Source organism: Penicilliopsis zonata (genome assembly GCF_001890105.1).
Source record: "Penicilliopsis zonata CBS 506.65 unplaced genomic scaffold ASPZOscaffold_10, whole genome shotgun sequence".
Classification (NCBI taxonomy): domain Eukaryota; kingdom Fungi; phylum Ascomycota; class Eurotiomycetes; order Eurotiales; family Aspergillaceae; genus Penicilliopsis; species Penicilliopsis zonata.
Genome location: NW_019208919.1, coordinates 72128 through 87629, shown reverse-complemented (window position 1 = coordinate 87629; position 15502 = coordinate 72128). Strand labels below are relative to the sequence as shown.

The 15502-nt window shown below is 51.3% G+C and overlaps 6 protein-coding genes across 6 annotated transcripts; 2 read left to right on the top strand and 4 right to left on the bottom strand.

Moving 5' to 3' along the window:
• Positions 1-41: 41 nt before the first annotated feature.
• Positions 42-2904, bottom strand: ASPZODRAFT_68468 (hypothetical protein; the record flags this gene model as incomplete). Its single annotated transcript, XM_022729511.1, has 2 exons — positions 42-2589; positions 2651-2904. 2 exons carry the CDS (start codon positions 2902-2904, stop codon positions 42-44), a joined length of 2802 nt encoding a protein of 933 aa, XP_022580087.1.
• Positions 2905-3112: 208 nt separating this feature from the next.
• On the bottom strand, positions 3113-5428 carry ASPZODRAFT_133415 (hypothetical protein). The gene is made up of 5 exons (XM_022723267.1): positions 4889-5428; positions 4780-4826; positions 4638-4717; positions 4080-4572; positions 3113-4009 (listed from the first exon to the last, which is right to left on the bottom strand). Exons 1-5 carry the CDS (start codon positions 5075-5077, stop codon positions 3250-3252), a joined length of 1569 nt encoding a protein of 522 aa, XP_022580086.1. The 5' UTR covers positions 5078-5428; the 3' UTR covers positions 3113-3249.
• A 2433-nt stretch (positions 5429-7861) lies between these two features.
• ASPZODRAFT_17024 (hypothetical protein) lies at positions 7862-9210 on the top strand (the record flags this gene model as incomplete). Its single annotated transcript, XM_022726931.1, has 3 exons — positions 7862-7953; positions 8013-8294; positions 8397-9210. 3 exons carry the CDS (start codon positions 7862-7864, stop codon positions 9208-9210), a joined length of 1188 nt encoding a protein of 395 aa, XP_022580085.1.
• Positions 9211-9226: 16 nt separating this feature from the next.
• ASPZODRAFT_478774 (hypothetical protein) lies at positions 9227-10217 on the bottom strand. Its single transcript, XM_022728399.1, has one exon. It carries the CDS (start codon positions 10153-10155, stop codon positions 9430-9432), a length of 726 nt encoding a protein of 241 aa, XP_022580084.1. The 5' UTR covers positions 10156-10217; the 3' UTR covers positions 9227-9429.
• Positions 10218-10946: 729 nt separating this feature from the next.
• Positions 10947-11604, top strand: ASPZODRAFT_143465 (hypothetical protein; the record flags this gene model as incomplete). The annotated part of the gene is made up of 2 exons (XM_022724912.1): positions 10947-11149; positions 11184-11604. 2 exons carry the CDS (start codon positions 10947-10949, stop codon positions 11602-11604), a joined length of 624 nt encoding a protein of 207 aa, XP_022580083.1.
• Positions 11605-12450: 846 nt separating this feature from the next.
• ASPZODRAFT_143464 (hypothetical protein) lies at positions 12451-15228 on the bottom strand (the record flags this gene model as incomplete). Its single annotated transcript, XM_022724911.1, has 1 exon — positions 12451-15228. One exon carries the CDS (start codon positions 15226-15228, stop codon positions 12451-12453), a length of 2778 nt encoding a protein of 925 aa, XP_022580082.1.
• Between the last annotated feature and the right edge of the window lie 274 nt (positions 15229-15502).

Here is a 15502-nt window from a genome sequence, read left to right as displayed (position 1 = left end):
GTAAGATATCATGATGCAGCAGAGGTTGTCTACCATCTTATCTATACAGCTCTATCCTCTATCCGACTGGTTTTCTTGAAGATAAATCCAATCCGACAATCCTCCTCCTTTAAAAAGGGGAGCAGAACGTCCTCGTCATCGACTTCCCGTCTGATGGCTTCCGCCGAATCAGGATCAGAAAGGAGAGCAGGGTCGATATGTGCGTAGTGCGAGAGGGATTCCCGGATGTTGTTCACTTCCGTATCACTCTCCTTTTTGGACCGGCTGGAAGGGTGGCGGCGTGCGCGGACCTGCCGTTCTTGTTCTTCCATGTTGAGCTCCGACGCCTTTATCAGCGTCGGGAGATCGGGGAGAGATTCAATGTCATCATCGTCGTCAGGATTGGGGACTTCCTCTAAACTATCCCTGCTGCTCTGTCTGGTATCCTCGGCCATGCCTCCCTTACCTCCACATTCACAGCCCAGCAGTTCATGAGTCTGGCATCTGCTTTCCTCATCTAGTCGGAAGAGATCTCGGAGCTCATCGCGCGAGAACTGCGCCACGCTGTCCCGGCGCTCCATCACGCTATCCGCGAGTCCTAACTTGGTGACCTGCCGCTGCCAGATCTTCTCTTCCAAGCTGCCCTGCAGCAGAACCCGGTAGATCCGGCAGTGCCGTTTCTGACCGTCGCGGTGGATCCGTGCCATCGCTTGGATGTCCGTCGCCGGATTCCAGTCCACGTCGAAGAGGACCAAGCGGCTGGCGCCGATCAGATTGAGTCCTGTGCCCCCGGCCTTGGCCGAGAGAAGAAAAGCAAAACACGCGCTGGCGGGTAGCCGGTTGAAGTCGTCGACGAGCGCCTGGCGTTTCTGGGCGGGCGTGCTGCCGTCCAGACGCAGAAACGGCAGGGAGAGCGAAGCAAGCAGGTTGGCTAGCAGGTTCAGGGTAGAGGTATAATTCGACACGAGAACAATCTTTTCCGATGTTGCCGTGTGGAGGTTATAAAGCAGTTGGTCTAGGACACGGATTTTGGCACTAGATGAAGGGTTCAGATGGCGGAGCACCTGAGATGGAAGAGAAGATAGTAGAGCAGAAATGGTGTCGTTTTTCGGCACTTCATCCCCCGCTTTGCCTGAAAGCAGGGAAGGGCTATTGCACAGCTTTTTCAGGATAGTGATCAGCTGCAGCGCACTCTCTGAACTGCCCAGGATACCCTGGAAAACCGGCGAAGCAAGCACATTCCGGTAGAGGTTCGCTTGCGTCGGGGTCGGCCTGCAAAACAGCACGTATTCCGTTTTGGGCGGGAGATACTTGGCAAGGATGTCGGCCGTCCGACGCAGGATGAACTGAGAGGTGAGATTTCTCAGTTCTTCGCTTCGTGCCTCGCCCTTTTCGATATCCTTTCGGGTGGCCTCTGGCTGCCTGCTTTTCACGATTGGTCCCTCAAACTCACGAATGAAGGCTTTCAATGTGCCCAAGACGCCCGGGTTGACTAGATCAACAGCAGCGAAAAACTCTTTCAAATCGTTCTGGATCGGGGTGCCCGAGAGAATGACCCGCTTGGAGGCATTGAGCGACTGGATCGCTTGGCCGCTCTTATTCTGCAACGTTTTCAGCCGGTGCCCTTCATCAGCAATGATGATATCAACCCCGTGACCCTTGGTGAGACCTTCCTGCACAGTTCTGAGTTTCTCATAGCCGACGATCATAATGCTGTATGCCTTTCCCCTTGTGAAATCGGTTAAACGCTTTTTTTTGTCGTCGAAGACAAAGACGCCAATTCGTTCGTTCCCCAACCACTTCCGAAACTCCTTTCTCCAGTTATTGATGAGGGTTACGGGGCAGACTATTAGAGCCTTTTTCACCACAGGCGGGTCCTCGTAAACCGGGTTCTGTTTCAACAAGGTCCAGATGAGCGTGATAGTCTGGAGCGTCTTGCCGAGGCCCATGTCGTCAGCAAGGATGGCTCCCTCGCCATTGAACGACCGCATTCCCATGACGCATTCATATAGAAACTGAACACCTTCGCGCTGGTGCGGACGGAGATGTTTGGCGAGCAACGGGTCAACAACCACATCCACAATCCGTTTCCCACGAGGGACAGAATCAGGTCGCTTCATCACAAGGGCATCAGGTGCAGCCGGGTCATGTCGTGGCACCGGCTGGCCTGCCTCGACCTTTGGAACCGGAGTCGTATCTAAGATCGGCTTCTTATACGCTGTGAGCAGCGAAGAACCGGCCGGTTTCGTCACAGTGGTCTTCGTCGAAGAGCTTGACTGGTTCGAATTCGTAGATAACGTTCTCTTCAGAACCACCGATTCCTTCCTTTGGAACTGTATCGGCTTAGACGTCGGCCTCTGTGGTGTCGCTACCGGCTTCTTGATGTCCAAAAACCGTCTGCCGGAGAGGTACTCCTCCCTTGCCATTTCCGAATCCACTTCCACTTCCTTGCCCCCGATTGAAAGAGCCGAGCCGGCCTCCAGTCGTGAACTGACCATCACGCGGCCCATGTCTTTCCCAGACACATCCTGGAGGTAGGCGTAGCCACTCCGTACGGCGAGGATTCCGTCCCCGTCCCATGTCTTGTTTTTCTTCGTGGTATATTTGCGCCTGATATTAGTTTTGGCATTAGCGCGTATTCAACGTAAAAAAGTAAAAGGAAGAGACCTACCACAGAACATTATAGTATCTGTCATCACTTGTGCTAGCGGATTCGGTCTCGACAGCTTGAGTTCCCAGCTCCACCACCGGGAGATTCTTGCGAGGAACACGGCCAGAAGAGCCTTTCACAGCATGTCCGGCCTCGTCGTCGATGCGTGGCTTCTTGGCCGGCGGTTGAGAGTCGTCAGGGGATTCTAACGAGGAAGGAAGTGACGATACAGGAGGCTTATTGATCGAAAGAGGCTTGAACGGCTTGAAGACCATCGTGAAGGAGCCTGGAGGGGGGTTTGGTCTCCAGCTTGAGGTCGTTGGTTTCCCAATCCTCTTATCGGTAGGAAAGATCAGGTCGCGGCCGACGCGACTCTTAACGCGTGATCACGTGAGATTGAAGAATCAGGGTGCAGGAATTTCCGTACATTAACTACTAGTAACTAGTACTGACCTTTACTGGGTAATATTATAAATAAAGTACTTGGGTAGCTCCAGGCATATATTTCTATACTAGATATTAACTAAGGTACTGTATACTACTATAGCGCCGAAAGAAGAACGGATGATCCAAGTTGATTAGGACCTTGTTTAAGGAAGAAAACAAAGTTTAGTAGTATTTTATTTGGCGTCGTCCATCTCGGTCTTGTCCGACAAAGGAATGCCCTTTGGTCCCTCGTAGCTGTTGCGGCGGAAAAACCACCACACGGCGACGAAGAGAGTTAACCCCCCGGTCATCAAGCTCGTGTAGTTCATGGACTGGGCGTCGGTGGGGATCGCATAAGGGAAGCAAAAGATGACGACAAAGGCAATGATGTAGATGCAGCTCAAAGCATTGACGATGTAGCCGATTGCTCCCTTCATCCAGAAAACCCCGGGGGCAAATGTGGACCGGCGGGTGAGGAGGTGAGGCAAGATGGCGGCAAAGTAGGACAAGCTGGACAGCTGCACGAACGAGTCGATGAAGGCGCTAAAAGCGGTGCTGGAACCCACGTAGATACAGGCGAGGACGGTGTTGATGATGCCACAGGCCAGCGTGGCGTTGAAGGGGTTGTGGAAGGTAGGGCTGATCTGGGAGAGCCAGCCGCTGAACGGAGTAGCCCCGTCGCGAGAGATGGTCCACAGCGTCCGGCCGGCTGTGATGTAGCAGCCGGCACAGGTGATCACGGTAGGGAGGAAGGCGAGAATTAGCAAACCCAGGGCGCCTCCGTGGGTACCGGTGGCCTGATAGTAGATCTCGGCCAGAGGAAGGCTGTAACGACTGTTGATCACATCATCCAGGCTGCGGATGGAGTAGAAGATGGCGATCATGTACAGCAGGCCCGTGATAAAGCCCACCGCCATCTGGGCTAGCACGGCTTTGGGGATGTTCCGGCTTGGTCTGCTCGGAGTTTCAGCAAGATTTCTTGGAAACGAGAGGGCTCGCTAGGTACAGCGAAATAGAGACTCACTTGGGAATTTCCTCAGCAAGATGGGAAGAGCAGTCTGGGGTGCCGACACTGTATGCGCCATTCAGCATTCCGGCGACGAAAACAAAACCGTTACTGGAGTATCCGGTGCTGTTCTGCCAGTCCGTCCAGACCTGGGCGTTGGTCGCGTAAGGGACGCCATTCACATGGGGCATGACGGCGCAGACGATGATGGTAATGAGGACGCCGGAGAGGATGAAGAACATGCCGATGTTTCCAATGTGGGGGAGAGCGCGGTTCATGAAAAGTACAACGCAGCAGCACAGCCAGGTGGAGAGAACGAAGCTGATGAAGACATGCCACGCGTGTACGGTATACTCAGGGTGCATCAAGGCGTACATAGAGACGGTCTGTTGACCGAGAATGGCAGACATGGAGGCGGCACCTAGAATCCATGCCAGGCAGTTCCACCAGCCTGCGAAGAAGCCGCACGCGCGACCGTACTTGCCCGCAGTGATGGTTGCCCAGTGATACACTAGACCATCAGTTTAGATGCTGATGAGAACGGGGGATGACGGAGACGAAGAAGAAGACACCAACCTCCACTCGAAGAGGGCATTCCCGAGGCCAATTCGGCGATGGATGCGGCCACCAGCCAGTAACATATGGAGACAGCGATACTATTCGGGAAAATTAGAATCCATGTCGTCCAACGCAGCGACTGGAACGGGTTCGTTCTTACAATTCATAGATCGTTCCCGCGAGACCGCCATTACTCAAAGCTGTAACCTATTTTCAAGAATAATATTAGCCTTTCTCTCTCGATATTGGGGGTGGGAGTTCAAACGTACAACACTGCCTCCCTGGGCAATCCATGTGCTTCCTGTGGTGACGGCAATTGCACAGATACTGAGCAGACTGAAGTTGCGTTCCATTTCCTGGGTATGACCCGACTCATTGACCAGCTCTTCCTGCAACTGATCCTCTTTGGGGCCCATCTCGACCGCTTTGACCGACTCTGAAGCCTCGCCTGCAGCCATTTTTGTGAGGAGGTGGAACACCGACGGCGAGGACACAGATGAGAAGAAGAAGAGAAGTAGAACCACCGGAAGATCCAACGATGGAACTGAGAGGGGGAAAGATTGACAAAAAGAAGTCCTGTAGTAGGTCTAAATGAGATCGAGTCAATCGGGCTCCTCACTCCGTACAACCCCAGGACCGAGCCAAGACGGCATCGCAGCAGCGTCTACCATCAACTGCTGGACTACCGGTGTCCATATCACCAGGCAATCCGCCACTGGACATTGGAGAGTGGGTTGTTGACCAGAGAGTGAGTTTCGGGAGTGGGAGAGAGTCCATTGAACGGCACCGGAGCGAGGTCGGGGAGTCGTCAGATGGAGCCAGCCAAGCTGGACAGCGCCTGCAATTGCCCCAACGAGAGCAATAAGGAAGGCCTGAAACCCGGAAACCGGCAGTACTAACTAGTAATAAGTTAATTAGTTTTAATAATACTAACTTTACTTAACCAGCACTACATGTTTAGGTTACTCATACTTCATAACTACTCCATAGAGGTACCTAAGGTAGGTACTCCGTAAGGTAGCTACTGTTAAGGCCCCCCCCACCTTGAAGGTCCAGCGATATTCAGTAAATCAACATCACTCACTACCTAGGAATAGATGTGCATTTATCAGATTAAGATATAATATACTCTATAAATTAGAGATTAAGATCTATGATTAAACTTTTATTAAGAGATGATCTATTTGATATAGACTATTTTTATGATATAAAGAACAAAAATCCTACTATAAGCTAATTAAATATTATTTAGTTAAAATGCATACTTATTATGGTGTTGTTAGTGGACATTGCAGTGAGTTGCTGCAGTGGCCATCACTACAGAGTTCTCCGTACTACACAGATACCTAGTAACTACTAGGTAGTAGTTGTAGTAGTAGGTACCTGTATTACATTAACAGCTAACTAGTTACTTAGTACTAGGTAGGTAGTAACGTAGACCTGTTACTCAAGTCTCTTACGGAGTACTCGTTTCCTCCGTAGGCCGGAGGAGAAGCTTAAGTAAGCAGGGCTAAAGACTCGGAAAGTTTCCCACCAATCAGAGTCAGGTTCTGCTAGTAATAATTTAGTCTATGGCTTTACTATGGAGTAAATACTAATAATAAATAAATAATAGTATTTAATAACTAGTATTTCCATCTCTATCTAATATTACAACATTCGGTTATTAATTCGCCCCTATCAATCTAATGGAGTCAAGTAGGGAACTCCGTAGGTGGTTACAAGGTAGCCGTAGGGCTAAGTACAAGTCACTAACCATGAACGGCATATGGAGTATACTAGTAGTTCCGATGAACGGAGTACCTTGCTAGCAACCTACTAACTCCCTGGCTAGTAAAAGTCAATTGTCAGTTCCTGCATGTCATTTGGAGCTAGAATATTCTCTCTTAGATTGGAATAATTATTGGAATCAGTATAGAATATAAACTCCATTCAATTTCACATAGAAACATATCGCATGGAATCCGATAATAAATCAACAATCGATATTGTAGCTCTAGCATAAGGACCACTACGGAGTTCTTTCCTAGTGGAGCAGGTGGGGGAAGCTTCCACTCGGGCTCTGAACAAATTCGTTCTTCTGTCTCCTCCCGAGTCCTGGAATCATTCCAATGACTGAACCATCATTGTTGTTCTTCTTACTGGATAATAAAGTCTCTTTCCGCTACCCCAGTACAGTGTGCTGAGTACTCCATGCGGAGCATATTCCCTACAAGGTATCGACTCTGACTGATCAGCGCTCTCTACTTGCGGAGGTTTTCCGAGCATGGCATTGTACGACTACGAGTCTACGAGTATGGACTTACTCCTCCGCTGTTGGTTACTCTGTAGCTCTAGCCGAGTGGTTGGTTTTATATTAAAAGCCATGCCTAGACTGACTAACACTGCTAACTAACCAATTCCTCGTCCAGTCACCATTCATCTATCTGCAGATCGCCGAAGGATTCCTAAGTCTGCTCGTGTACGCCCTGCAGGAACTCAATTACTCCATCGCTTGCAAGCCGGATAAAAGAAAATTAGAAAATACGAAAAAAAAAAAAAAGAAAGAAAGAAAGAAAGAAACTTAGTTATCGACTTAGTGCCTACGATCTTCATTCGGATGACGTTGCCCTGTCGCCTATCGCTCCCTCCCTGAGCCTCCCTCTAGAGCCTCCGGGTGGCGACTTGGAAGTTGGATCTTCTTCCTTCGCGAACGAAGTTGCCGACAGGTTCGACTCAATGGCCCAATACGATGATGGCCACGGGGAGAAAGGATAACCATTGACATCGAACCATGGATCTGAAAGGGGAGACGTGCGGACGGACCTCGTTGTCGCCGCCTCCAGGTCCGTTTGGTTTACCCCTGGCCCAACAAATCATTGATTCCTTTACCCAGGACAGTGGACACGGGATATTGACTTGGACAGTGCACAATGCCCAGGAGGACCAAAGTCAAAACAAGAAGTTCACGACAAGAAATGGCTATTGGACGCCTCTTCGGAATTAATTGGCGAAGTACTGGCTGATACGTAGTTCGGATCCGTGGTTACTCCTTGCCTATACTCCGTAGGTTGAACTGGCCAGTGGTAAGGTCCTCTTCTGATAGGCGCAGTGTATTGTTGAGATACTTTGCCCGCAGAGGTACGCAGATCGTTCATCGTTAACCGATCTCTTATCTAGTAGAGAGAGTTATTACTTGAGGAGTGTCGGCACTTCCCATCTCAAGTGTCGTTTCCATACCACTTACTCCCTGTCTTGTCCAGATGGCGAGCCTAGGCCCTGAATTCGGGCACCGATTTGCCGTAGAGACATGGACGCTCTATGCGGTGGGAGTGATGAGTGTGGTACTGCGATTGTAAGTTTCTTCCCTTCTGCTATGGTTTGGGGAACCTCTGCTTATCCTGGGGAATGCAGCATTGCTCGTATTCGTCGATTGGGAGCCCAGAACCTCCAGGCAGATGACTACTTGATGATCTTCGCCGTTGTCTGGTACACGATCCTATGTGTTGCCTTGAACCAGGTGGCCTCGGGCGGCGGGTCGAATCTCATGGACGAGGCGGCCATCGAGGCTCTGACGCCGGCGATTAAAAAGGAGCGTATCCGGGGAAGCAAATGGGTGTTTGTCTCGGAACACTCATTCATCCTGTCCATCTGGGCCATGAAGGGCTGTATGCTGGTGATTTACGCTCGTCTGACGTATGTGTCTTGATTTTTCTCTTTTTTCTTTTTTTTTTTTTTCTTTCTTTTTTATTCTTTTCTTTTCTGGCTGTTCTTGCTTGAATGCTAACCGATTAACAGCGAGGGCCTCCACCAGCGGCGCTGGATCAACTGGTGCTCCATTTACGTCGCATGCGGCTTTGTGGGCACCGAGCTGTCGCTGTTTCTGATCTGCCGGCCCCTGTCCCAGTACTGGGCAGTGCCGGCGTCGAACACGCAGTGCTCGACGTACCAGTACTACGAGATCGTACAGGGGTGCTTCTCCATCTCTGCCGACATTCTCATGCTGATGGTGGCGATCCCGCTGCTGATGCAGGTGCGCGTGCCGCTCAAGCAGAAGCTGATCCTCCTGCTGCTCTTCGGCATGGGCGTCTTCGTGATTGTCGCCGCGGTGCTCAACAAGCTCTACTGTCTCGTTCCCTCCCTCATCTCATACGTCTATATGAACTGGTACTTCCGCGAAGTCACCGTCGCCATCCTTGTCACCAACCTGCCGCTCATCTGGTCCCTGCTACGCGACGTCTTCCCCGCCATCAAGAGCTGGTCGGGCGGTTCCAAGCGCGGCACGTCCTCCCGCTATCACACCTCCGCACCCTGGACCTCCAAGGGCTCCGCTGCTGCCCGTCGATATGCTGGCAACAGCACCACAACCACCACCCACGCGGGGGGGCTCCACAGCCAGATCGACATCGATCTACCCGAGTATAACAGACCTAGCATGGGCAATCAAACAGGTGTTTCGAAACAACAACAGCCCGACGAGGTCAGCGACGAGGATGATAGCTCCGCGCGCGCCCTTCGTATCCACAAGAACGTCACTGTCACCGTCGAGCGGGAGTTGGAGCCTGAGACGTGGGGGGAGAGCACCAGGCCACATAGTACTAATTCCACCTAGCCTTTCTTTTTTTAGCAGTTAGATAGACGAATATATTTGTACATACTTGACTTTGATAGCGTTGGTGATCTGCAAAATAAGCCACTACCTCGGTATACTAACTATGTAGTAAATAATCTACCATGTGGAAACCCATAATTTGAATCCAGCTTCTGTTTAGTTAGGCCTAGCGCCCAGGCTTGCCTTTTCTCTCTCACCTGCGCGCGTTCGTAGATAGCTTCATCTACAGGTTTTGTATGCTGGAGGATCGTCAATCAGATCAAAGGGATTATTGTCGTCATGTTGTAGAATCCCCAGCAAAGAGGCATCCCGGATTCGCTGGAAATACCCATTGTGGAAGCTAAGATCAAAGCGCTTCCGAAGTTCTACCCTTTGTTCATGACTGAGCTGGAACCCTCGCGCTTGCTGGCAACAGAAACAATAGACAGTACAATGGCCAGCTGCGAATTTCCGGGTTGACAGATTCTGGCGATTCGAGCAGCATCCACACTTTCTTCCACAGCATCCTCCCCTTCCAGCACAATCATCACGCAGGACACGATGCATATACCATCTTGGATGTGACCGCCATAGTTCTATTCCATGGCTGAACGGGCCTTCAATGAATGCAGCTCGAATCGACCACCATTGCCGTTCTAGAAGCCAATATTTTTGATCCACCTTTGCAAGGTCTCCCTGGTAAGCCTGGATAAGAGGTAGATATCTTGCAGGGCCTCCTGGTTCAGTGAAGACCCTCTTCTGATGATCCTTGATTATATCCTTTATTCCCATCTCACACTGAATACACTCTCGAAGTTTGACTTCTGTCTGGAGGAGACCGTGGATATCAGTGCTAGCTGTCACTGTAGAATCTAGCTTCTTAAAGTGACGCCATCGTTCTTTTTGAAGGGCGTTGATCTTTTCGGGGTGTTCTAGATCAGGTTTCCACACTCGGTAGTCGACCATCTTTAGTATCGGTAGAAACAGTATGTTATGAACAAGTCAAGTTGATATGGAGTACTTACCAGTCGATATGGATAATACAGAGTAATGACGGATCCATGGATCTCTCCGATGGTTGCCTTAAATATATGGTACTAAGCCTATTACAGAATAGTATTAGCTTATTATGACAGCATACAAATGTGGGGAACTCTTACCGTATACGGGATATAGGGCTAGGGCTTAGGGCATTATGATAGGGTTATACGCTGATGCGTCAAGGCTGAAGATGTGCCCAAGGAACCACCATTCAACAGATAAATCAAGGCATTGACTGATGCATTTTCGAGCTACTATTCAATGAGTCGCTTGACGAGTCAATCGAGGATTGAATTGGGTGATTAACCTCCTCGGAGGCATCCACTGGATAGTCAGAAGAATAAGTGAGAAAGTGACTGGGTAGTGATAGAAAAAGTGACTGGAAAAGATATATTCTAGACTAAAAGAGGGAAGGTGCAGTGTATTCCCCAGCAGGAAGGCAGCATGGAAGTAGCATCATCAGAATGCCGTAGAATTTGAAACCTTTCCAAGTTAGCAGTTCCTCACTATCAACAATCATCACTACTGTTACTGCTCTTCCTGCGCTTCTACTTCTGCTACTTCTGTTCCGCTACTCCTGCTGCTGCTACTACTTCTTACTCTGCCTCTAAAAAGCGCCAGCAATAGCACCAGCACCAGCACCAGCAACAATAACAACAAGCAACAACAGCAACTACAGCAACTACAGCAACTACAGCAACTACAGCAACATCGCAATGGCCAATGAGACTGCGTTTTTCGGGACCCCTTCTCCTTCTACAGCGATCTACCAGGCGCTGCTGTTCGCTCTCCAGCAGCTGCCGGTAGAGAAGAAGCCGTCTTCTGTTCTGTTCTGGGTTTGGGCGACCTTATGCACCCTCCTCGCCACCATCGTTTTCTTTCTGCTCGCCCTGCTGTGGGGGACTGCGGCCACCAACTAGTAAGCTGATTTCCCATGTTTCTTCTTGAAATAGTGTGGGAGTCAGGAAGATCCTGTGCTTCGCCTGTGCCCACTACTCGTGGCTCTGCCTCTTACCATATCTGTTTCTAACCAAGAATAGTTACCGGCGCATTCCCGGGCCCGCCGCCGCGGCCACGGCCTCCTCCTCTGCCACCACTGCGGCCTCCTCTGCCACCATCGCGGCCTCCTCTGCCACCGCAACTGCCACGTCCGCCACTGCTACTGCTGCTTCCGCTGCCACCGCAGCCTGCTCCTTTGGTCCCCCGATCGTAGCGCAGAGTTCGGGGACGCCGAGCATTGCACAGCAGAGCGGCGCCGGAGATGGCGGAAGTCTCCGCAAAAGTGTGTCTGCGTCGAGTTATAGTCGCCCGACTGGTTCCTCTGTGACGAGCAGTGTCCAGAGGGACCAACGGATGGAGGAGGGACGAAACTAGAGTCAATAAAAAAGAGGACCGTGGACTGTACTATTGATAAAGATAGTCACTAACTTGATACATTGATCTAGGTTTATGAAGATTCCTTATTAAATAGGATAGTGTGTAGAATACAAACTATCACAAAATTCAATGTCATACTAGAACTGTAATTTTCAAAAAAGCTGGCTTATATTGACATATTGGGAATTGAAATAATCAGCACGGGCAGTGCACAACAGTTTCAATATCTAGAACAGACAATCCTATATGGGGAAAAGAAACCTAAGGTGTACATTGCTGGTAGGTCCAAGGCAGTTGTAAACATGGGAGTAGATATGTTATAAACCCTGTAGAAAATAGTAGTCACTAGAAATATTCACTTACTATATCATATTCTCTAGAGAATGAGGGAGATAATGTAGAATTATGATGCTGCAATAATGTATTCTGCTTCTATTATAAGTTAGCTGTAGAGGTCTTAAAGCTAACTATGAGTCCTATGCAGGTGAAAGCGAAAGTCATTTAATAAGCAACTGTCCTCGAAATAGTACTGACTTACTTTTAAGAGAAATAAGAGATAAGTTTTATTAAAGTTATTTGTTTAGCTTATGCTATTTTCTCTATCATAGATGATACCTTTCTTGCCGGGTGTAGGGCTGGTACTACGATACATTCAGTTCAGTTTATTTGAGAGAAGTTTCCATCTGGATTTGCAATTGAGCTTTTATTTACTATCTTAACATAGTATCAACAGGAACATTGCAATAGTGTAGCAGAGAAAAGAGAAGAACAGATCAAATAAGTATGCCAAGTCAACGCCATGCTAGAATCGTAAAAAAAGAAGAGGGTCGTCATCATCACTGTCTAATCGTAAAGATCCATGTCGGCACTGTTTTCCATCTCGGCCAATGCGTCTTCGTCCGTCATCTCCTCGTCTTCGTCCTCCTGCACGTCGTGGTTCGGGAGGACGTCGATGCGGCCATCGTGCATCACCACCCGGGCGACCTCCCCCTCTTGCACACTGCCGCGGAGGATCAGCACGGCCAGCCGGTTGAGCACCTCCTTCTCGATGAGCCGGCCGAGAGGGCGCGCGCCGTAGGCGGGTGAGTACCCCGCTGCGCCCAGGTAATCTTTGACTTCGTCGCTGCACTCGATCTTGACGTTGCGGCCGTTGTTCTGCAGCCGATTCTGCACTTCACCGAGGCGCAGATCGACGATCTTGCGGATCTCACGCCTCGTGAGCCGGTTGAAGATCACGATGCTCGAGATCCGGTTAAGGAATTCGGGCAGGAAGTAGTCGCGCAGCGTGCCCATGACCAGCTCGCGCGTCTGCGGATCGATCTTGCCGTCCCGTGTCGTCGGGCGCGCGAGATACTCGGCTCCCAGATTGGAGGTCATCACCACAATGCAATTCTTCGCGTCGACAATGCGGCCTTGGCCGTCGGTGATCCGCCCATCGTCCATGAGCTGCAGCAGCACCGTCAAAACCTCCTTGGCTGCCTTTTCCACTTCATCAAACAGCAGGATGGAGAAGGGCCGGCGCCGCAGACTCTCGGTCAGCTGGCCGCCTGCGTCGTGACCAACGTAGCCGGGGGGTGCGCCGATCATCCGACTCAGAGAATGCCGCTCCTGGTATTCGGACATGTCGAAACGGATCATCGCTTTCGGATCGTCAAAGAGGAACTCGGCCAGTGCCTTGGTGAGCAAGGTCTTACCGGTGCCGGAGGGACCGCAGAAGAGGAAGCTGGGCGGGGAATTAGGGTTGCTGAGGCCGGACCGCTGCAGCCGGATCGCGTTGGAGACAGAGGTGACAGCCTCCTTCTGGCCGACGACGATCTTGCCCAGATACTTCTCCATCTGCAGGAGCTTGTCCTTTTCGGTCGTCTTGAGCCGGGTGACAGGGATACCGGTCCACCGGCCGACGATTTCGTTGATTTGATCCGGACCGACCGCGTCGGCCAGCAGCGCCTCCCCTGCATCTCCCGAGCGCGCACGCTGCTCGGCATCTGAGCGAGCCCGGTCAGTTTCCAATCGCTGGATGAGTGCCTTGGTCTCGGGGATGGCGTAGTATTCCAAGTCGGCCGCGGTCTGCGTATCGCCCATGCGCTCGGCCTCGTCTCTCTTGACCTTGAGGGAGTCCAGCTTGATCTTCGCATCTTGGATCTCTTTGCTGCGCTTCTTCTCGCTCTCGTACTTTTCGCGTAACGGCCGTAACTCCTCCGTGACATTAGCAGCTTCTTGCTTGGCTGTCTCCAGCCGGGCCTTGGAGGCTTCGTCGGTCTCACGTTCCAGCGCATGGATCTCGATCTGGAGCTGGCGGAGTTTTCGTTCGAGCGTGTCGAGGGCCTCTGGTTCCGACTCCCTGGTAACTCTCACGGCGGCAGCGGCTTCATCAATCAAGTCGACAGCGGAGTCGGGCAACCGACGCGCGGTGAGGTATCGCGAGGCAAGGGTGGCGGCGGCAACGATTGCGCCGTCCAGAATATTGACACCATGGTGCACCTCGTACTTCTCTTTGAGGCCACGCAGGATGGAGATGGTTTCGGGCACTGAGGGCTCCTTGACCAGGACCTGTTGGAAACGTCGCTCAAAGGCCTGGTCCTTCTCGATGTATTTGCGGTATTCTCCCAAGGTCGTTGCGCCGATACAGTGTAGCTGACCACGAGCTAGCATGGGCTTCAACAGGTTGGCGGCATCCATGCCACCCTCGCCGCTTGAACCGGCGCCCATGAGCAAGTGGATTTCATCCACGAAGAGCACAATTGTCTCCTTGGATTCTTCAATTTCTTTCAGCACCCCTTTCATACGCTCTTCGAATTCACCGCGGTATTTGCTGCCGGCAACCAGGGAGCCGACATCCAGTGAGAGTAGTCGGCATTGAGCTAGGTTGGCAGGTACATCGGCATTCACGATGCGTCGGGCGAGACCTTCGACAATGGTCGTCTTACCCACACCGGGCTCGCCAATAAGAACGGGGTTATTTTTGGTGCGTCGACTGAGAATGCGGATCACACGTCTGATTTCTTCTTCACGCCCGATGACCGGGTCGATCTTGCCCTCACGGGCCAAAGAGGTCATGTCAATCGTAAACTTTTTGAGATTCTCATTTTCGCTCTCGGAGTCTGCAGTCTTGGAATCGACCTTCCTGGTTCCCCGGATCTGTTGGACGGCACTGTCGATGAGTTTCACGTTGGGGATGTTGGCGTCGGCCAGCGCCCTTTGCACCAGTGAGTCCTGGACCATGGCCAGGATCAGATGGTCGATGGCCACGTAGCTATCCTTCTGTGTCTTGGACAGCTCGTTTGCTGCTCGGATAACTTTTGCCAGCGCCGGTGACACACTGACAGTCTCGGGCGGGGGATCTTGGCTGGGCAGCCGCACCAGCTGCTTCATGAGCGACCTATCGAGGAGCTGAGGGTCGCCATGCGCCCGTTCCACGACCTGGCGGAAGAGCGGTGCCGCTGCCGCATCATGTGATGCATGTGCAGTCGCTTGCTGGTCTTTGGATTCGTCAACAGGTGGATTAAGCAGGGAATGGGCGAGGTGGATGGGGAGAATCTGCGAGTGCGAGTACTGCTCAGCGAGGCTGCTGGAGTCCAGCAGAGCCTTGTTAGCTCTGTCTGTGAACTGAGCACCGTTCATGACGGATTATCAGATGATTGGTATTCAAAATAGTGGTTGCTAGAGTGTGTTTTCCGAAGTAATGAGCCCTTGAACCAAGGGACAACGCAGTGTTGATATACAACTGGCTTTGGGCATCCAGACCTCTCTTGAGGGATCGTGACGTGACGGCCAGCTTCCACCGCCTTCTGGAACCGTCAAGAAGCCGCTGCGTCATCGCCTTCCCAAACGGGAAAGGGCCATGCGCTAGGTAGTAAGTAGTAAGCGCCAAGGTGGCATGATAAAACACGTGATA